The sequence below is a fragment of the Leptopilina boulardi genome, unplaced genomic scaffold (genome assembly GCF_019393585.1).
Source record: "Leptopilina boulardi isolate dan_hultmark-lab unplaced genomic scaffold, ZJU_Lbou_2.1 LbouV2_335, whole genome shotgun sequence".
NCBI lineage: Eukaryota > Metazoa > Arthropoda > Insecta > Hymenoptera > Figitidae > Leptopilina > Leptopilina boulardi.
This window is the reverse complement of record NW_026137902.1, coordinates 60,605-81,051: the sequence shown is the minus strand read 5'-3', so window position 1 is coordinate 81,051 and position 20,447 is coordinate 60,605. Positions and strand designations below refer to the sequence as shown.

The 20,447-nt window shown below is 30.2% G+C and overlaps 4 protein-coding genes across 4 annotated transcripts; 3 read left to right on the top strand and 1 right to left on the bottom strand.

The window, feature by feature from the left end:
• The first annotated feature begins 5,518 nt into the window (after window positions 1-5,518).
• On the top strand, window positions 5,519-9,382 carry LOC127285571 (uncharacterized). Its single transcript, XM_051311669.1, has one exon. It carries the CDS (start codon window positions 5,519-5,521, stop codon window positions 9,380-9,382), a length of 3,864 nt encoding a protein of 1,287 aa, XP_051167626.1.
• A 4,275-nt stretch (window positions 9,383-13,657) lies between these two features.
• On the top strand, window positions 13,658-14,584 carry LOC127285570 (piggyBac transposable element-derived protein 4-like). The gene has a single exon (XM_051311668.1). The coding sequence runs from the start codon at window positions 13,658-13,660 to the stop codon at window positions 14,582-14,584; it is 927 nt and encodes a 308-aa protein (XP_051167625.1).
• A 142-nt stretch (window positions 14,585-14,726) lies between these two features.
• LOC127285569 (piggyBac transposable element-derived protein 4-like) lies at window positions 14,727-15,347 on the top strand. The gene has a single exon (XM_051311667.1). It carries the CDS (start codon window positions 14,727-14,729, stop codon window positions 15,345-15,347), a length of 621 nt encoding a protein of 206 aa, XP_051167624.1.
• Window positions 15,348-19,039: 3,692 nt separating this feature from the next.
• Window positions 19,040-19,921, bottom strand: LOC127285568 (uncharacterized). The gene has a single exon (XM_051311666.1). It carries the CDS (start codon window positions 19,919-19,921, stop codon window positions 19,040-19,042), a length of 882 nt encoding a protein of 293 aa, XP_051167623.1.
• Between the last annotated feature and the right edge of the window lie 526 nt (window positions 19,922-20,447).

Genomic DNA, 20,447 nt, shown 5'->3' with positions numbered 1-20,447 from the left:
TTTAGGGAATATTCCCAGAATATTATTTGGAACATTCCCTCAACATAACCAAGGGACATTCCCTCGATTTTATCTTGGAATCCTATGAGGCGGACATTTTAATATTAATTTAATATCCCTGGAATATTCCGTGAAATATTCCGAATATTCAAGGGAATATTCCCTTCACTTTAAGGTTATAATATATGCTGCCTGGGATATTGAATATCAAAAAGTAGTTAAAAAAAAATTATATAGTAGAATGAATTTTATAGTTGATTCAACTGCAGTTTTAAGTAAAGTAAATCACTAATATTATTAACTGTATAAAAAATAGTTGAATTAAATAAGCACATTTTAGTTACCCAAGCAGCAGGTAATATTCCCTCGATTGCATCTTGGAATATTCCTATGAGGCGGACATTTTAACATTACTTCAAAATCCCTGGAATATTCCCTTCACTTTGAGGTTTCATTAGGTGCTGCTTGGGTATTTGTAATTTTTGAAAGAGGAAATTTCAATCTTTATTACTGTAAAGAGAGTTTTCAAATAAATTACATATACAGTAGAACCTCGATTATTCGGACGCCGATTATCCAGATTTTCGATTATCCGGACTTTTTTTTAGATTTTAGGCATTTCATACGATAAATTGACGTAATTTCGTATTTTACATTCATAATAAGAAATATTGTCGTTATATGTATTTGAAGATTTAAAAAAAAATGTTTATGCGAATCTTTTTAATTATTTTTAAACAAAAAATTTATTTATATTGACTTTAAGAGTTTTAATTTTGTATAAGTCTATTTTATATAAATGAATACTTATAAATAATGACTTTAGAATGTAATGTAGTGCACGTTTTTTTCAAAGACTCCTATAGTTGCATTTTTCAACTGTTTTTGATCAGTTAGGGTTCGTTGAAAAGTTAATTTATCCAGATAAATTTTTGCTTAACATAATTTTTTTGTAGGAGTAGATGGTGCTTTGCTATATTAAAAAAACCAAAAGTACTTTTTTCAACATTCTAAAATTTGTTGGTCAATGTAGTGCATCACTTTCTTAATGCAATAAAAGACACAAAATATATTAGAAACGATTTTATTTAACTAAGTAAAATATCAAAAAGATTCGTTCGTCAATGCATCCTCGTCGCCTTCCTGGAGCTTATCATTACTGGGACCGCCGTGATTTTAGTTTCGTTCAATCCTGATTGTTTCATTATAGCTGTTTTTTCAACAGCTGTTTGATGCTTTAATACCTCTTTAACATCTCTCTATATAAAAAGATAAACAATAGTTTTTTTAAATTATAAGCTAGGTTTTCTTCTTATGTCATATTATGCATAAAAGACGCAAAAAACAAACATAGTTAAATAATATATATTTAGAGTATATATCCTAGTATATCCTCCTATGTGAGGAGTAAGCGGCCAAAAGTGGATAAGTCCATTTTTTAACATTTTTTATATAAACATATATTCTTATCATTTTTAGGACCTTATAAATCTCCTGTCACTGTTAAAATTAAGGAAAAAAATTTTGTTAAAAGAATTTTCCCTTTAAAAATATTGTACTTTGCCAAAACAACATAAGTCCTATTCATATATGAATTATTAGGTTATTCTAAGAAGTGAAATTTTATTATTTTGATACACATTTCAAAATAATTTAAAAATTGTTATTATTCGTATGTATTCCTTGAATGTTTTTAAGTGAAAAATTATAAACTACGCAAAAATCGTACCCTCAAAATTTGCCAAAAGTTGATAAGTCCATAAATAATATTTATCAAAACCTGATAAGTCCATATGTAATTTATTAATTACTCTTGAATGAATCATTAAAAAAATTTTTTTTAAATAGATATTTATTTTAAAGGGGGTACTAAAATATTAACGTTTACAAAATTTTATTACATATAGTGGTTTTTGAGATACAGCATTTGCCTGAATTCCTCGAAATAACGAAATATGGACTTATACACTTTTGGCCGCTTACTCCTCATGTATATTACACCCAACAGAATGCACTACAATCTCCCAAAACAGTTTCTTTGCGCAGACTTGAATATCTCAATAAAAACAAAAGGAAGCAAAACAATACTAGATTCGTGTTCAGCAGTAAATTCACAGAAAAAACTGGGTGTTGTTTTGACATTAAATTCGGTGTTAAAAATGTATGCAACAAATTTTATCCTGTTGGTATCATTTTGACACCAAAATTGGAGAAATTTCAATTTTACCTACTCTAAATGAAAAAATTTTCGCTTATTTAAGAGAAAATCAAATGTTTAATCTGAATTCAGGTTGCAATAATTTTATGGTTAGAACTGTTGTTGAATGCAATTAAATATCTAAAAAAGCGTTTATTTTACAACATTTATGTTTTTTTAATAAATTATTTTCAATATTCAGCATAATATCATAATACTGATATAGAATTATATAAAAAAAACATTCCTGGAAAACTTTGAAAATTTTAATTGAAAATCTAATTTCTAATAACTGTCAAAATAAATGTACGTAATTACTTCAAGATAAATTTTTACGAAAATTGGTGAGAACTTTAAAAATTCTGTAGTATGTAAGTTTAATGATTTTATTTACAATAAGAAACTATTAATCGTTTCTTTAAAATTGTTTTTAATTTTTTTCTTTGAGATATGTACATTTATATATAAGATATTTGTACCAGAACAAATCCTCGTTATGTAAAAATTTTACATATGAATATATTATATTGTAATAATATATTTTAATAATACTTAGGTATGTATTATATATTCAAATTTTTACAAGAGTTATAAATAATTTTAATATTAAACATTATTTGTTTATAAAAATTCAAAAATAATTAATCACTAAACAATTTTCATAAGGTTATAAAAAATATCAAATTCAATTAAATAGAAGAGTAAGCAGAAAAAATTTTGTTTATTACTTAAATATTTATTATAAATATTGTTTACAAATATAAATATTGGTGAATATTTTAAATATTATTTTTAAACTTTCGTCGATATATCGAAAAATATTTTTGCATTTAAACGAAAACGTCGATATATAGAAAATTATTTTTGCATTTAAATTTTTTATCACGAAACTTTTATATAATTTTTAAATTTTTGTGGTTGGAAAGGTTAATGTTTGAAGTTGACGTTTTATATAAAAATTTGTAATTTTTGTTTATGTCAATTATAATTATACCAAACAAAGGTAAAATACAAAATTTACCCTTATATAAATTATCCTCCAAAAAAATTAGCTGCAACAAAAATAACACCATGTTTTCTCTGTGTTAATTTAACATGGAAAAAGCTTTCATCCGATATTTTTTAATGAATCATATATTTTATTTCAAGTCACTAAAAAGAGAAAATATCATTTTCAAATCTAGTGTTTTCGAAGTTACGCCGTAACTTTTTTGGTAGACGCACAATAAAGCCACAATTATGTACATGAACAACATATTTTATCCTAAACTTATCATACCAATGTCAAGTTACTCCATTCATTCGCTTGATAGGTAATGCCAGTGCACTATATTGCCTCCTACCGAGCAAACACAAGTAATATGCATGTAACAGTTACATAACAGTTCTATGAAAATGTCGTCTTATTCGTGTAACTTCTTACTGGTACATAATTGTTACAGAACAATTATGAACCAGTAACAAGTTACACGAATAAGCCGTTCAGTTTCTTTTTCCTTCTTTAGGATTAATTAATTTGATAATCTCAGAAAGGAATGAATAATTTCCATCTTTATACAAAAAATCGAAAATTTTCTCCACATTCTGTAATATTTACCTTTAACATATTATTTTCTCTTGAAAAACGTTCAGCTTTTTCTTTTGTTTCCCTAGAATAAAAAAAAAAATTTTCAATCAATAATTTCCTTAATCATATAAATAAATTAGGAAAAGAATCTCTAAATGAAGTAATATTTTTTTTTTCCATTTGATTTTTCTTTTTCGAAAAAAATCTTGTTTCTTTTTATCACATTCCCTAGAATAAAAAAACAAAAAATCTCGAAAAGGATGTTAAAAATGTTCTTAATTATAAAAAAATTGTCTTTAAATTCTTTGATATTTCTCTTTAAAATTGCAACTTCTTTTCAAAATATGTTCAACATTTTTTTGCATCTCTCAGATAAAATTCATTAAAAGTACCAAAGAGTGAATCAATAATAATTCCCTTGATTATTCTAAACAAACAAAAAAAGTAATCTCTAAATAATCGAATATTCTTTTCATTTTATATTTGAAGGGTGCGTTGTATGAAAGATGTATTCGCCAAAACGTCACTTCCACCTTTTGAGCTAAATATCAATAATTAATATTATCATAGATATCAGCAGTGAAATTCTTTTCGCAACATAAATATTAACTGGTCCTACTAATTTCTGAATTTTTTTTAAATGGAAGGTCTTTCTCTTCATCCTTTGAATACGTCGAAAGAAATTACAAATTCTGTATAATTATCTGAAAATAAAAAACGATGTAAATTTTATTTATTTATATTTTTCTTAAAAATTCTTTGCTGAAAAAAATTTCCGCTTTTTTCCACAAGGTAAAGAAAATTAAAATTGCATGAGAGAAATTGATATTTTTTTAGGTTATCTAAAAAATTAAAAATTGTCTCAAAAAATTTTTTTTTGACTTCCAAATTGTGTATAATTTTCTAAAAATAAAAAACTAATCCAAAAAATTATAATTTTTTTCTATAATATTAATATTTCTTTTCAGAAAAAATATTGTTCTTTTCTATCACATTCACTAGAATAAACAAAATAAAAATTCCAAAGAGATGATTAGTTCTCATAAATATAAAAAGAAGTGTGTAATATTTCTCTTGAGAATTATTATCTCCTGTCGAAAATATTTTCTACCTCTTTTTTTCCTAGGCTAAAGCTAATGTTAATTAAATTATGTTCATATTAATATTATGTTAGTTAATATTACTATTGTTTATTCAACACGTTTAAACAAGTAATTTTCTTATATTTAAAAATATCTAATAACAGATAAAACACAGAAATATTAAAAAGTCAATTATTTCTTAATTAATTAATTTCTTTTTTTATATTATGTAAACTATTTATTTATTATCACATAAAAAATTCATACTCGGCAATCTCTCAAATGTCAAACTTTTATGTACACAAATCCACTAAAGGAACCAGCAACTCCATCTCTCGAGCTTTTCGACACTCAATTTATAACTCTACACTAACTATAGCAAAGTGGTGAATTTGGCAAACGGTGAAAATGACAGGTGGCGACTTTGGACAGTTACCTATGTGGAAAACAGTGGAGGCGTGCAGCATTGTTGAAGGAGAGTTAGAAGCGACTTTGAATTTAGTTTTAAAGTAAGATTATTAGTATATATATCAAGGTTCTGTAGCGCAATGGGTAACGTTCCTGAGTTATAATCTGAGATTTTCGGGTTCGTCTCCCAGCAGAATCATTTTTTTTTTTTTAAATAGTATGAAAAAATTTTATGCTTACACATACTAATTTTTTATTTATAGAATGGCTGGTAAGCGCACAGTAGTTTCCGAGTTGAGCAATGAAGTTAGAAAAAAGAGAAGGATAAATGCATCGCTGCTGCATGAATGTGAAATACTTCTTAAATCTACTGATGATGCATCGAGTTTATTACCATTACTAAATAACGATGTCGACAGGACTCAATTTGTGACTAGATGGGTTGCTGTTTGTGAAAAGAATCTAGAAACATTAAGAAGTGTACTAAATGATTTACATTTTTCTTCAGAAAGGGAGAGATGTTTAAACCTGATACAAGAATTTGTTTGTCTTCACGCAAAGTTTGAGAATTCTTTAATACAAGGAGCTGGAATTCAACGTGCAATTCCTAAAGTAAATAGGGATGGTATAAATGATCGTGTTCGCTGGGCTGATTGTGAAAATGCTTTCAAGTGTCGGCTTCAAACAAGTATAATTATCAACCTGGTGCACTTAGATATAAGTGCTTTTTTAGATGATGCATGTGTACTTTTTGAAGATTTCATTAAAAAGGTTTTACAAAAGCATGATTCACTGAAAGTTTATGCTGTGCTTACAACAAAGTTTAAAAAAATTATTAATGATGAAGAGAAAGTTGAGCCCAAGTATTTTAATGTGAGAAGTAATATAATTTTTCCAACAACTGTTTTAATTGAATGGTATAGCAAAAATGTTAAAGAGCCTATATTAAAACAAGTGGAGGAGTTTGAAGAGAAGGAATCACAATGGACACTTCATTCAATTATAAAATTGGAAATCAACATTAACAAATATAATGCAATACGAGTTGGGTCCTACATTGATTTACCTATCGAAATCAAAGCAAAGCGTGCATGTATAAATGTTAAAAATATGGATACAATGTGTTTTAAGTGGGCTGTTTTATCAGCTTTACACCCAATAGTTCAACACCCAGAGTTGATGAATAATTACTTCAGATATGGAAATGAATTGAACTTTACCGGAATCGAGTTTCCTGTTTCCTTAAAAGATATAACAAAATTTGAAAAACAAAATGACATCTCTATTAATCTGTATGGACTTCGCTTAATAAACAAAAAGTACAACACAGTCTCATTACACTTGACTTCAGAAAAAAAGGCAAGACATATTAATTTACTAAGAGTGGAAAGTCACTATGAGAATGAGGTTGACAGTGATAATGCAGCAGGAGGATCAACTCTCACAACTATTCCTGCTGCTTCTGATGTTATTGTACCAATTAATTACCATTATGTATGGATTAAGAACTTGTCCGCGCTTGTAAGTTCTCAAGTTTCATCCAATCGACATAAGAAACACATCTGTGATCGATGTCTTCATTACTTTGTCACGGAGGAGAGATTAGCCAGACATGAGGAGGAGTGCAAGACATTAAATGAGTGTAAAATAAACCTTCCCAAACCAGGACAGAATTTTATTCAGTTTAAAAATTATGGAAATAGAGAAAAAGTTCCATTTGTAATCTACGCTGACTGTGAGTGTTTGTTGAATCCTGTCGAAGATGAAGAAACCAATTGTAATACTGAAGTGATTCAACATCATGAAATGTTCAGTATTGGATATTATTTAAAATGCAGTTATGATGATTCGTTATCCAAATACAATTCCTGCCCAGATGGAACAGATGCTGCCAAGTGGTTCGCCCAGGAGTTGAAACAGTTGGCTGGAACTCTGGACAATATCTTTAAAAACCCTATTCCAATGGATAGATTGACACATGACGAGATTGAAGCTTTTGTTGATGCTCAAATATGTCATATTTGTGAAGGACCATTTTTACCACGTGAGAAGAAAGTTCGAGATCATTCCCACTTAACTGGTAAATATCGAGGTGCAGCTCATGAAAAATGTAATTTAAATTATCAAGATTCACGAGTAGTACCAGTTGTATTTCACAATTTGAGTGGGTATGATGCTCATTTTATAATTAGAGACATTTGTTTAGAATTTTCGGGAAAGATTGAACTTTTACCACTGAATAAAGAAAAATATATTTCTTTTACTAAATATGTAAAGGAAACGGAAATCAAATTTCGATTTATAGACTCATTTAAATTCATGGCATCGTCTTTGGAGAAATTGGCATCATACCTATCCGAGTATAAAATTGTGAATCAAGTATTTTCAAACTTCACCTCTGAAGAAATTGAATTACTTACACGTAAAGGGGTTTTACCGTATGAATATTTGGATTCTCGTCAAAAATTAGAAGAAACAAACTTACCTGCTAAAGAAAAATTTTATAGTACATTGAATGATAGTACGGTTTCTGATGAAGATTACTTACATGCCCAACGTGTTTGGTCTACATTTAATTGTTCTAATCTCGGTGAATATGTTGATTTATACATGAAAACAGATGTTTTACTATTAGCCGACATCTTTGAAAATTTTAGAGATCAGTGCTTACAAGCTTATAGACTTGATCCTGCTCATTACTATACTACACCTGGATTAACTTGGGACGCGATGTTAAAATATACTAATGTAAGGTTAGAATTGTTGACAGACATTGACAAACTAATGTTTTTTGAACGTGGTGTGAGAGGAGGTATAAGTCAATGTAGCAATCGCTATGCTTGTGCTAATAATCCGTTTATGGAAAATTTTAATAAAAATGAGGAGGTCAAGTACATTATGTATTTTGATGCAAACAATCTTTACGGTTGGGGTATGGTACAACCACTCCCTTATGGTGGATTTGAGTGGGTTCAAGTTGACGACAATTTTGACTTTAATATATCAGATGATTCACCTTTTGGCTACATTTTAGAAGTAGATTTAGATTATCCAATAGAATTGCACAACAGTCACAGTGATTTTCCATTCTGCTCAGAACATTCAAATCCACCATCGGAATCAAAACAAGCAAAGCTTTTAACTACATTGAATCCTAAGCGCAAGTACATTATCCATTATAGAGTATTAAAACAAGTTCTTGCTAATGGACTCAAGTTGGTAAAAATTCACAGAGTTATGCAATTTAACCAATCAACGTGGCTTAAGCCTTATATTGACTTTAATACTGCAAAAAGAGCTAAAGCGACAAATGAATTTGAAAAGAATCTGTTTAAACTCATGAATAATGCCGTTTATGGAAAAACCATGGAAAATGTACGCAAACACGTCGATGTAAAACTTGTAACTAAGTGGGAGGGTCGCTATGGAGCTGAGGCTCTGATATCTAAACCAAATTTTCACAGTCGGTCAATTTTCTGTGAAAATTTGGTTGCAATTGAACTAAGAAAAACCGAAATTTTGATGAACAAACCAATTTACATTGGTTTTGCAGTACTCGATGTATCCAAGTTACTTATTTATGACTTTCATTATGACTACATGTTAAAAAAGTATGGTGAATCTTGTAAGTTGATGTATACAGATACCGATAGTTTAATTTATGAAATAAAGTGCGCTGATATTTATGTGGATATGAAGGAGGATATTCATAAGTTTGATACGTCGGATTATCCAAAGGATAATATTTATAATATTCCTCAAGCCAACAACAAAGTACTTGGACTTATGAAAGATGAATGTAGTGGAAAAATAATCACAGAATTTGTTGGTTTAAGGAGTAAGATGTATAGTATTCGTGTAAACGGTCAGGATTTTACAAAGAAAGCTAAGGGAGTTAGATCGTTAGTTGTAAAAAAATATATCAATTTCAATGATTATACTGACTGTCTACAAAATTTTGCAATTCAGACAAGAACTCAACATGTAATTCGATCACGACTTCATAAAGTTGAAACTGTTAAACAACTTAAAGTTGCTTTAAGTCCAATGGACGACAAACGATATTTATTACCAGATAGCTATGATACTCTTGCTTGGGGACATTATAGAATAGAGGAAAGAGATTAAGCTTATAATGTATGTGTGTGAAAATTTGTAAATATAAAAATTGTTACTAAATAAATAGACAGTTTTACCAGATACATTTAATTTTATTCATTTATTCCTAACAAAATATTACAATTTTTAAAAATTTTAAAAGTAATTAATACATATCAAAGCTTAAAATTAGTTTTAACATTTAGTTAATATTATTTCATTGTTGATTCATTAATGATTCATTAATGATTCATTATTGATTCATTATTGATTCATTGTTGATTCATTAATGATTCATTAATGATTCATTATTGATTCATTAATGATTCATTATTGATTCATTATTGATTCATTATTGATTCATTAATGATTCATTATTGATTCATTATTGATTCATTAATGATTCATTAATGATTCATTAATGATTCATTAATGATTCATTAATGATTCATTAATGATTCATTAATGATTCATTATTGATTCATTAATGATTCATTATTGATTCATTAATGATTCATTAATGATTCTTTTTTTTGTTTTAACATTAGTCTGTTTTATCTATCCAACTATTATGAGTACTATCGAAGCCTAACCACTTGACAAAAATTTTATTTCCACGCCTCTTGAGTACTTTTTCAACAAGATATACATCGGAATATTTCACTTTAAGAAGTTCCTCTTCATAGAATCCTCCGCTAATTTGTTGATCTTGGTAGTCCTTTAGCAAGTAAGTAACAGGTCGAGTTTGTTTAACCCTTTGAAGCATACATTTTTCATTAACAGACAATTATCTATCAAGTACGCTATAGGGGGTTTTTGGGGTCGCTGATTACGAATCCGACGTCTGTTTTGAAAAATTCAAAATGGCGGATCCAATATGGCGGACGAGTTTTCCAAAAAGTGCTCGAATTTGCTTGAAAGTTGCTACTCTAGGGTTTTCGGGGTCGCTGATTACGAATCCGATGTCCGTTTTGAAAAATTCAAAATGGCGGATCCAATATGGCGGACGAGTTTTCCAAAAAGTGCTCGAATTTGCTTGAAACTTGCTACTCTGGGGTTTTCGGGGTCGCTGATTACGAATCTAACGTCCTTTTTGAAAAATTCAAAATGGCGGATCCAATATGGCGGACGAGTTTTCCAAAAAGTGTTCGAATTTGCTTGAAACTTGCCACTCGGGGGTTTTCGGGGTCGCTGATTACGAATCCGATGTCCGTTTTGAAAAATTCAAAATGGCGGATCCAATATGGCGGACGAGTTTTCCAAAAAGTGCTCGAATTTGCTTGAAACTTGCTACTCTGGGGTTTTCGGGATCGCTGATTACGAATCTAACGTCCTTTTTGAAAAATTCAAAATGGCGGATCCAATATGGCGAACGAGTTTTTCGGAAAGTGCTTGAATCTAATATGGCGATGCGGTTTACCGAAAAGTGATTAATTTTGCTTGAAACCTGTTGTTTGAATTCTTCCAAGTTTGTTATTCATAGATTGCAGCATTTACAAACTCCACAATGTTACTTGTTTTTTACACTACCCAGCCTTTGAGAACATCTAATCTTGTCGAAGTTTTAAAATTCCATTTTATTCATTTTGCGAGCACGTATTGCTTCATACTGCTCCGTCCTTTGAATTTTATCATTGATTTATCAATGGATTAATACTTTCCTGGATTGCAACAGTTTTTGAACATTTGACTAAGCAAATCAATGACAGATTTTAATTTATACAATTTGTCATAATTCGGGTGTCCTTACATATAGACTTAGAAAAAACGCGAATCGATTGACTGTCCTGAGGGACGATATGTATGGAATTAAATATTGTCTGACCAATAATCCTGATAATAGGGCAATTCCAGAATGAGCGGAAGAAAATTTCTGATGCTGTTTTTGCATGTGCAGAAATATTTGAACCAAAGTTTTAGGTGAATGAAACATCCATTTTTTGTACACTATATTCACTACAAGCTCTATTTTTCTCTACATTCTCTATCTCTTGTTGACTTTTTTCTTGTTGCAATTCTTTGTAGTAAAAAAAATATGACAATCTGTTGCTTCTTTTAACTTTTGGAAAGATTGGACATCATTTTCGGCGTCTAAAAAACAGTCTATCAACAGATATTGAGATAAACAGAAAAAGAACTGAGATAAACGCAGAAGTCGACCAATAAAAAAACTGTAAGAATAACTAAAGAAAAAATAATATAAAAGGAAATAAAATTTTTTAAAAAGAAATTATAAAAATATTCTTTTGAGGAAAAGAAAACATTGAAAATAAAAAATAATAACAGAAGAAAAAAATAATTAAATACATTTTAGAATAAAGGTAATTAAAAATTTTAAAAAGAATAGATTTGCAAGTTTATAAAGTAAAAGATTTTTACTTTCTTGAAAAAATGTAGGAAAAGTTTGTATTTTGTCTATCTCTAATGTTCCCTGCACTTATACATTACGTAACGCATTTAGATAATAAGAAAATCTACTTTACCATATTGCTGATAAAACGAGAATTTATGTAATTGTAGTTCTTCTTTGGTCCGCAAGATGGTGAAGTAGATTTTCTCACTAACAACATGCGTAAGGTAATATATAAATACAAGTGACTTTTGAGATAGAAACATTACAAAATTTTCGTACATTTTCGCAGGTAAGTGGAATTCTTTTATTTTATAGTCGAGTAAATCAGATCTTTTCGGAACTTTTTTATTTCCTTCCTTCTTTTATTAACTTTTTTATTTCTTTCTTCTGTTATTCATATTTTATTTTTAATTGTTTCTTGTTCTCAAAAACAATAGTTTTTTTATTTCTTTTCAGAAATTTTTATTTCCTTTTATATTATTCTTTCTTCAGTTATTCTGCCAGTTATTTTAAAAAAAATTTATTAGGGTCAGTCGGGGTAAATCCGAATGGGGGGTAAATCCGAACGCTAATTATTTCAGCTTAATTAAAATTTTTAAAAATAAGTTCGATAAGAGAATTTTTACCTCAGATCCTCTTGAAGAGATTCTAAGTATTATCCCTTTTTTTGTTTGTTAATTAGCAACAGCATAAACAAAGATAACAAGTATTGCAAAACAGATTGAAAATCAAAGATGACACTCTTTCAGTATTTTGTCTCGTATTTGAAGAAAAAGAAGCTAAAAATTCATTTTATTATTTATAATTGTTTGTTATGAATACTAGAACAGAAACTATATTTGATTTTTGCCTTCTGTAAAATTTTATTAATAATATCAGACCGTTCGTATTTACCCAAGAAAATTGGAAAACTGGGGTAAATCCGAACGGTATTTTTAATAATTTTTTTTTACATCAAAGCCACACAAAATTGTTTTTATTTGATTACACTATTATTTTAACACTATAAAAGTACATAGAAAAAAGTTTTTCTTTCTATACGTATCCTCGTTAGTAATTAATAAGCAGAAACTTAATCTCTGTTCTCTCGAATGAGTGTTTCAATTTTTTTGCCAAATGGTTTGTTGAAAAAAGTTTTTCAGGATCTTAATAAAATTTGGTATTCTACGGTTTTTGGGGTCGCTAATTACCAATTTGAAGTCAGTTTTTCAAAATTCAAAATGGCGGACGAGAATTAAAAAATTCATTGGATTCGCTCGAAAATTGTTACTCGGGGGGTTTCAGGGTTAGCAAATTTGATCATTTTTAAAAATAAGTTTTAGGAAAGTACGCCATTTTGAATTTAAAAAATTTGACTTTTATTTTTGTGTTTACATTCAATCACTCCAAAATACTTTCTGTACCAAGTTTTGCAAAAATCCGTTGATTTGATAAAGTTATTGAAGGTTTTAATTGTGTAATGCATTTTAATTTTTAACCTGTTTGATTTTTGTATTTATATATGATGCATTATTACATAATAGGTTTATTATCGTATTTTTTTTGAGTTTTTATATAAGTTTAACAATTGCAATACTTTAAATTTATTTTCCCTAAGATTTTTCTGAAATACAGTGGCGTTCGTATTTACCCCCATATTTTAGGAAAGTTGCAAAGTATCGAGGTAAATACGAACGCTAAGTTTCCTGCGATTGTAATTTATCAAAAATTTTTGCTACCCCATAAAATTGTTCTATGGAAGTAAAGTAACAACTTCATGCACCAGAATACCGGAAGTATTTTTTTTTTAAAGAAAAAACTTATGTTATTGTTGAAACTTACTAAAAGCGTTCGGATTTACCCCGGTTGACCCTATTTGTTTATTACGTTTATCTCAGTACACCAGTATACTGGTACTGCTGTACTGGGAAGATCACTCGTTCCATTCATTGTACCAGGTAAGTACGTAAAAAATGGAGGACGAAGTAGAATTAGTGGACATTCCCAGTGATTCTGAATCTGTTGATGATCTGTGCGATTCAGAAGCTGAAAATGATGTACAATCTTTGCAAAAAACAAAAAGTGCAACAGACTGTCCTCTTCTTTTGAGTGCTAAAGAAAAAGAGGAAGAAGAAGAAGAAGAAGAGAGTGAAGAAGAGGTAGAGCATGTAGAAAAAGATGGAACTTGGAGTAGACGGAATGTACCAAGAACGGATTTCCCATTCAATAAAAACTCAGGTCCAAATATTCCTGCACATGCAAAAACCGCATCAGAAATTTTCTTCTGCTTATTTCCAGACAGCCTTGTGGAAAAAATAGTGGAAGAAACAAATTTATATGCACGACAAAAAAACAGCAAACAGGAGCCAGTGACAAAAGTCGAGCTACTTGTGTTCTTGGGAATTAATATTTTGATGGGAATAAAAAAATTACCCTCTTATCGGGATCATTGGTCATCCAATGCTCAATTGCACGACTCATACATATCTTCCCTCATGACAGTCAATCGATTCGGGTTTTTTTTAAGTCATTTACATTTAAATAATAATAATAATGAACCCAAGAAAGGACACCCGAATTATGACAAACTATATAAATTGAGACCAATCATTGATACGCTTAGTCACACGTTCAAATCCTGTTGGAATCCAGGAAAATATCAATCCATTGACGAATCAATGATAAAATTCAAAGGTCGCAGCAGTTTAAAGCAATACATGCCTGCAAAGCCAATAAAACGTGGTTATAAAAGTTGGACAAGATCAGATGAATCCGGTTTCATAAGCGAATTCCAAGTATATACGGGGAAATCCGATTCGCCAGAAAAACAATTAGGCGCTCGTATAATAAAAGATCTTACCCGTGAACTGGTTGGTGGGAAACTATCATGTATATTTTGACAATTTCTTTACGGGGGTCGATCTTTTAGTTGATCTGAAAAAGGAGAATATTTTTGCTTGCGGTACAGTACGTTCAAATCGATCCAAATTGCCAAAGAACCAAAAGTCAAATAACAATTTGAAAAAAGGGGAATATGAATTTATGACTTCATCCACAGGCCTCCAGTGGATCAAATGGATGGATAAAAAACTCGTTTATTTTTTATCCAATTACCATGATCCATCTGAAACGACTATCGTCAACCGCAAGCAAAAAGATGGATCATTGCTAGCTGTAAATTGTCCAGTTGTAGCTTCTGACTATAACAAACACATGGGATATGTTGATTATTCAGACAGACTAGTAGCAACTTATAAAATTGACCGCAAGTCAAAAAGATGGTGGTTGCGTTTATTTTGGTACTTTGTAGACGTAACGGTAGTAAATTCATTTATTATTTTCAAAAATGAAAATTCTCAGTCTACTTTGACTCTGAAGGAATTTCGTCTACAACTGGTAGAAAAATTGGTTGCTCAGGCAAAGCCAGCACCGAGAGGCCGAAAACGAAAACAGCGAACAGTAAACGCACATAAGCCGAAGGTATCTCTCACAAAAAGGCAGTCTGAATCGGCTCATATGCCTGAGAACTTGGGTGACTTTAGACGTTGTGCCAATTGCAGTACTCGAGAGAAACCCAAGAGAACTGCTTGGGTTTGTTCTACTTGCGATGTACCACTATGCTTATCCTCGTCACAAAATTGTTTTTTGGAATATCACAAATAGACGAAACCTGCATTCTGAAAACAATTTTTCTTTTCTAAAAAACTTAAGTTATATATATAAAAAAATTTTAAAAAAAACAAAAAAATTACTAAAAAAATTAAAAATAAAAAAAAAATTTAAAAAACAAAAAAATTACAAAAAAAATTAAAAATAAAGAAAAACTACAAAAAAAGAAAAATGGAACTAGAAACTCGTCACGTCCTCGCCGTTAGTTCTGGGTAGCGCTAAGAACGAGTTGCTTTCTGGAATTTTTAAATGCTGTAGTCCAAAAACTTCAAATAACAACTTTTAAGCAAATTCAAGTTCTTTTCAAAAAATTCGTTTACCAAATTGGATCTGCTATTTTGGATTTTTTAAAACAAACGTCCGATTCGTAATCAGCGACCCCGAAAACCCCCGAGTGGCAAGTTTCAAGCAAATTCGAGCACTTTTTGGAAAAATCGTCCGCCATATTGGATCCGCCATTTTGAATTTTTCAAAACGGACATCGGATTCGTAATCAGCGACCCCGAAAACCCCCGAGTGGCAAGTTTCAAGCAAATTCGAGCACTTTTTGGAAAACTCGTCCGCCATATTGGATCCGCCATTTTGAATTTTTCAAAACGGACATCGGATTCGTAATCAGCGACCCCAAAAACCCCCGAGTGTCAAGTTTCAAGCAAATTCGAGCACTTTTTGGAAAACTCGTCCGCCATATTGGATCCGCCATTTTGAATTTTTCAAAACGGACATTGGATTCGTAATCAGCGACCCCGAAAACCCCCGAGTGGCAAGTTTCAAGCAAATTCGAGCACTTTTTGGAAAACTCGTCCGCCATATTGGATCCGCCATTTTGAATTTTTCAAAACGGACATCGGATTCGTAATCAGCGACCCCAAAAACTCCCGAGTGTCAAGTTTCAAGCAAATTCGAGCACTTTTTGGAAAACTCGTCCGCCATATTGGATCCGCCATTTTGAATTTTTCAAAACGGACGTCGGATTCATATTCAGCATCCCTAAAAACCTCCATATCTGAATAGGTATTTTATTACTTGGAAATAATCTATTATTTTTCAATTTTTTATGAAATATGTGGCATTTTATTATTTTCCTTTGTTTAAAACAATACTTTATTTATGTAATGATGTATATTTTAGGTTTTTCTTTTATTTAGTTATACTCATGGTACTATAAAAAGCTAGAAACAATCATTTTTTATTTAAAAATTACACGTTTATCATCGAAAATGTTAAATAAAATATGTGGTCAGTAGCACTGACCACTGTGCTGCTAAGGGTTAACTTTATCAATAGTAAATATTTCAGTTGTCCAATTCGGTGTGTAACCCTTCTCAAACACATTTTTATACTTGCTAACTCGAACTTTGTCTCCAATTTTAAATTTTGATTTTCTGAAAGGTATTTTTCTGAGTTTGAAGAATCGCTCTTTCAAAGTTTCAACATGATCTCCAGTGACATCTTTGGGTTTCATTCCAATTGTGCGATGTTTTGTATCATTATACTTGGAAATGAGATTAGGTAATATATCACACCACTTGTAATTTCCTCTGAAACTAAACTGAATCCACATTTTCCTTTTGAGTGTTCGGTTAAAACGTTCCACGATGGATGCTTTTAGGTTACTATAGGTGGAATAAAAATTAATTTTTCTCAATTCCATTAAAGCCTCAAATTGTGAATTATAAAATTCTTTTCCCTTATCACAATGCAAATTTTTTGGACTACGTCCTTTTGCAAATATAGATTTCATTGCATCAGTCACATCTTTTCCAGTTTTATTCTTTACAGGAACAGCCCAAGCGTACTTGGAAAATATATCTATAACTGTAAGTAAGTACTTGAATCCTTTATTAACTTTGGAATATGGTATCATTTCAACCAAATCTGCTTGCCAAGTATCATCAATGTCACGCATTTCAACTCGACGTCGAGGATAATTTTTTCGAGCTTGTGTGTGAAGTTCATTCACTACTGTCAACTTTTTGTCATTCATTTTCAAGAGCTCTCAAACGACTGTCCAGTTGACCAATAATTTCAGCATTTTTATATGATAAATCTTGATTTATTTGTTTTTCAAGATTGTTTAATTTTTCAGACACGGAGCCTTCAAGAGTTTTTAACAGCACATTACCGTTGTTTGTCTCCAATAAATTTTTCTTTGTTTGTATTTCAAGAGTTTTCGTTTCATTTTCAAGAACTCTCATACGAGTATCTAGGTCACCAATAATTTCAGCGTTTCGATATGATAAATCTTGATTTATTTGTCTTTCAAGATTGTTTAATTTTTCTGACACTGAGCCTTCAAGAGTTTTTAACAGCACATTACCGCTGTCAGTCTCCAATACATTTTTCTTTGTTTGTATTTCAAGATTTTTCGTTTCATTTTCCAGAACTCTCATACGAGTATCTAGTTCACCAATAATTTCAGCGTTTCGATATGATAAATCTTGATTTATTTGTCTTTCAAGATTGTTTAATTTTTCTGACACTGAGCCTTCAAGAGTTTTTAACAGCACATTACCGCTGTCAGTCTCCAATACATTTTTCTTTGTTTGTATTTCAAGATTTTTCGTTTCATTTTCCAGAACTCTCATACGAGTATCTAGTTCACCAATAATTTCAGCGTTTCGATATGATAAATCTTGATTTATTTGTCTTTCAAGATTGTTTAATTTTTCTGACACTGAGCCTTCAAGAGTTTTTAACAGCACATTACCGCTGTCAGTCTCCAATACATTTTTCTTTGTTTGTATTTCAAGATTTTTCGTTTCATTTTCCAGAACTCTCATACGAGTATCTAGTTCACCAATAATTTCAGCGTTTCGATATGATAAATCTTGATTTATTTGTCTTTCAAGATTGTTTAATTTTTCTGACACTGAGCCTTCAAGAGTTTTTAACAGCACATTACCGCTGTCAGTCTCCAATACATTTTTCTTTGTTTGTATTTCAAGATTTTTCGTTTCATTTTCCAGAACTCTCATACGAGTATCTAGTTCACCAATAATTTCAGCGTTTCGATATGATAAATCTTGATTTATTTGTCTTTCAAGATTGTTTAATTTTTCTGACAATGAGCCTTCAAGAGTTTTTAACAGCACATTACCACTGTCAGTCTCCAATACATTTTTCTTTGTTTGTATTTCAAAATTTTTCGTTTCATTTTCCAGAACTCTCATACGAGTATCTAGTTCACCAATAATTTCAGCGTTTCGATAAGATAAATCTTGATTTATTTGTCTTTCAAGATTGTTTAATTTTTCTCCTATAGAGTTTTCAAGAGTTTTTAATAACACATTACTGTTATCAATGTCTTGAAAATTTTCATTTATTTGTTTTTCAAGATTTTGTAGTTTATCTGTTACCGAAGCTTCAAGAATTTTTAACAATACATTACTGTTGTCAATGTCTAACCTTAATGAAGACGTGACTTGATATACTAGTCGCACTTCATTCTCTATCATACGTTGAGTAAGTAATAAATTAACTGCGTCGCCCTCTGCTTTAGCTTTTGCAAGGTTACAAATTCTTTTCCCTCCACAGTCATAATTGTCTTCTGAATCTACTTTAAAACCAACTCCAGGTGGTCCAGGTGGTCCTCGTTTTGCTGCTACAGTTCCTCCTCTATTGAGGGGATGACCGAATACATCAATGCTCATTTTGAAACTGATATGTAGTTGATAAAACAACTTCTAATATATAATTTTAGCTTCACGCAATTCTTCAATAATGGACATAATTTCATTATTATGACTTGGATTACCAGCTGCTTGTGATGCAGTAAGTAGTCTTAAACGATCAACTAACTCATTTGGATCATCCCAATAGATGTAGTCTGGTTGAAAATTTCTTTTTGTAATCATAAATTTTGGAAGTGATGTACCAGTTTTTGACTTACTTTTCGGAGTTACAGATTGAGGAAATAGATTTGAAATAACATTAGTGTATTTAAAACTTTTACTTATATTAATAGGTTCAGAAGCACTGTATTTTTTTCTATGTGCATTGGAGTCGATGAGAATTTGCTTATAATTATTTATATCATGATCACTAATGTGTGAATTCTCCGGTTTATTTTTAAATAAAAGTTCCAATAATCCAGGGGTAATGGTAAAACGTCTATTTCCAACATTCAAAAACTGTTGATTAAAAATTATTGGTTTATCACCAATCAGAAGTGATCCATCTCGCATTTTACGTACTCCATATACTAGATCCAAACACTGTTTTCTGTTGTGATCTATCAAGTAAATATACTTATTTAGCAGTTTATCATACTCAAAGTCTGGGATTATTGTTGATTCACTATCTTCAATACTCTTAAAACTCAAATTATCATCTTCCTCTTTACTTTCACCTTTTTCCTCCTTTTCTATCCTTTCCGTTTTAAAATTTTCACGCTTAATGTCATTTATGGTAATAATTTTTTGTAAAGTTTCAACTATAGGTTTGAAGGTTTCGTTCAACAGATTTTCAGCATTTTCTTTTCCTAATTTAAATAAACGATGTTTACGTCTAATTGCCTCACTAGCTTTAGCAATTTGATGTAAATATTCTTTCTCTTTATTATACATCTTGATATATCAAAGTCTCAATTTAAACTAAAACAAATTCAAAAATTATCTTTATTTATAGTGAAATAAAACAGTCAAAACCTTTTCTATACCTTCCCTCATTTAAATTACTATCTTTATCAATTACAACAAATCCATACTTGTCAGAATTCCAACAAGCTGAACATAATTCACGAAATTGAGAAAATGTCATATCAGTATTCACATGATCATCATAAACATGTTTTAAATTTTTTTCATCTTGACGAAAAAGAACTAACAAGTTCACATTATCTCGTACTAAATGTTTTGGAATTCTTGCATAAGTTTGACATAAATAGAAACTATCAACGCTTACATGTCTACCCATACAAAAAAATGCTCTAATATTATCTTGTTTTTCACATGCCACATCATCAAATATAAATATAGAGTTTGGTTTTGCATTTTGAGGAGAAATTACTTCTTCATGTTCACTGAATGGTAAATACTCAACTCCATCAACTTCACTCACAACTTGTTCCAAAAATTTATACTTTGGTTGTTG

Excerpts from the sequence above, each read along its gene's own strand:
- LOC127285568 (XM_051311666.1), bottom strand. The coding sequence starts at position 19,921 with ATGTATAATAAAGAGAAAGAATATTTACATCAAATTGCTAAAGCTAGT.
- LOC127285570 (XM_051311668.1), top strand. The coding sequence starts at position 13,658 with ATGGAGGACGAAGTAGAATTAGTGGACATTCCCAGTGATTCTGAATCT.
- LOC127285569 (XM_051311667.1), top strand. The coding sequence starts at position 14,727 with ATGACTTCATCCACAGGCCTCCAGTGGATCAAATGGATGGATAAAAAA.
- LOC127285571 (XM_051311669.1), top strand. The coding sequence starts at position 5,519 with ATGGCTGGTAAGCGCACAGTAGTTTCCGAGTTGAGCAATGAAGTTAGA.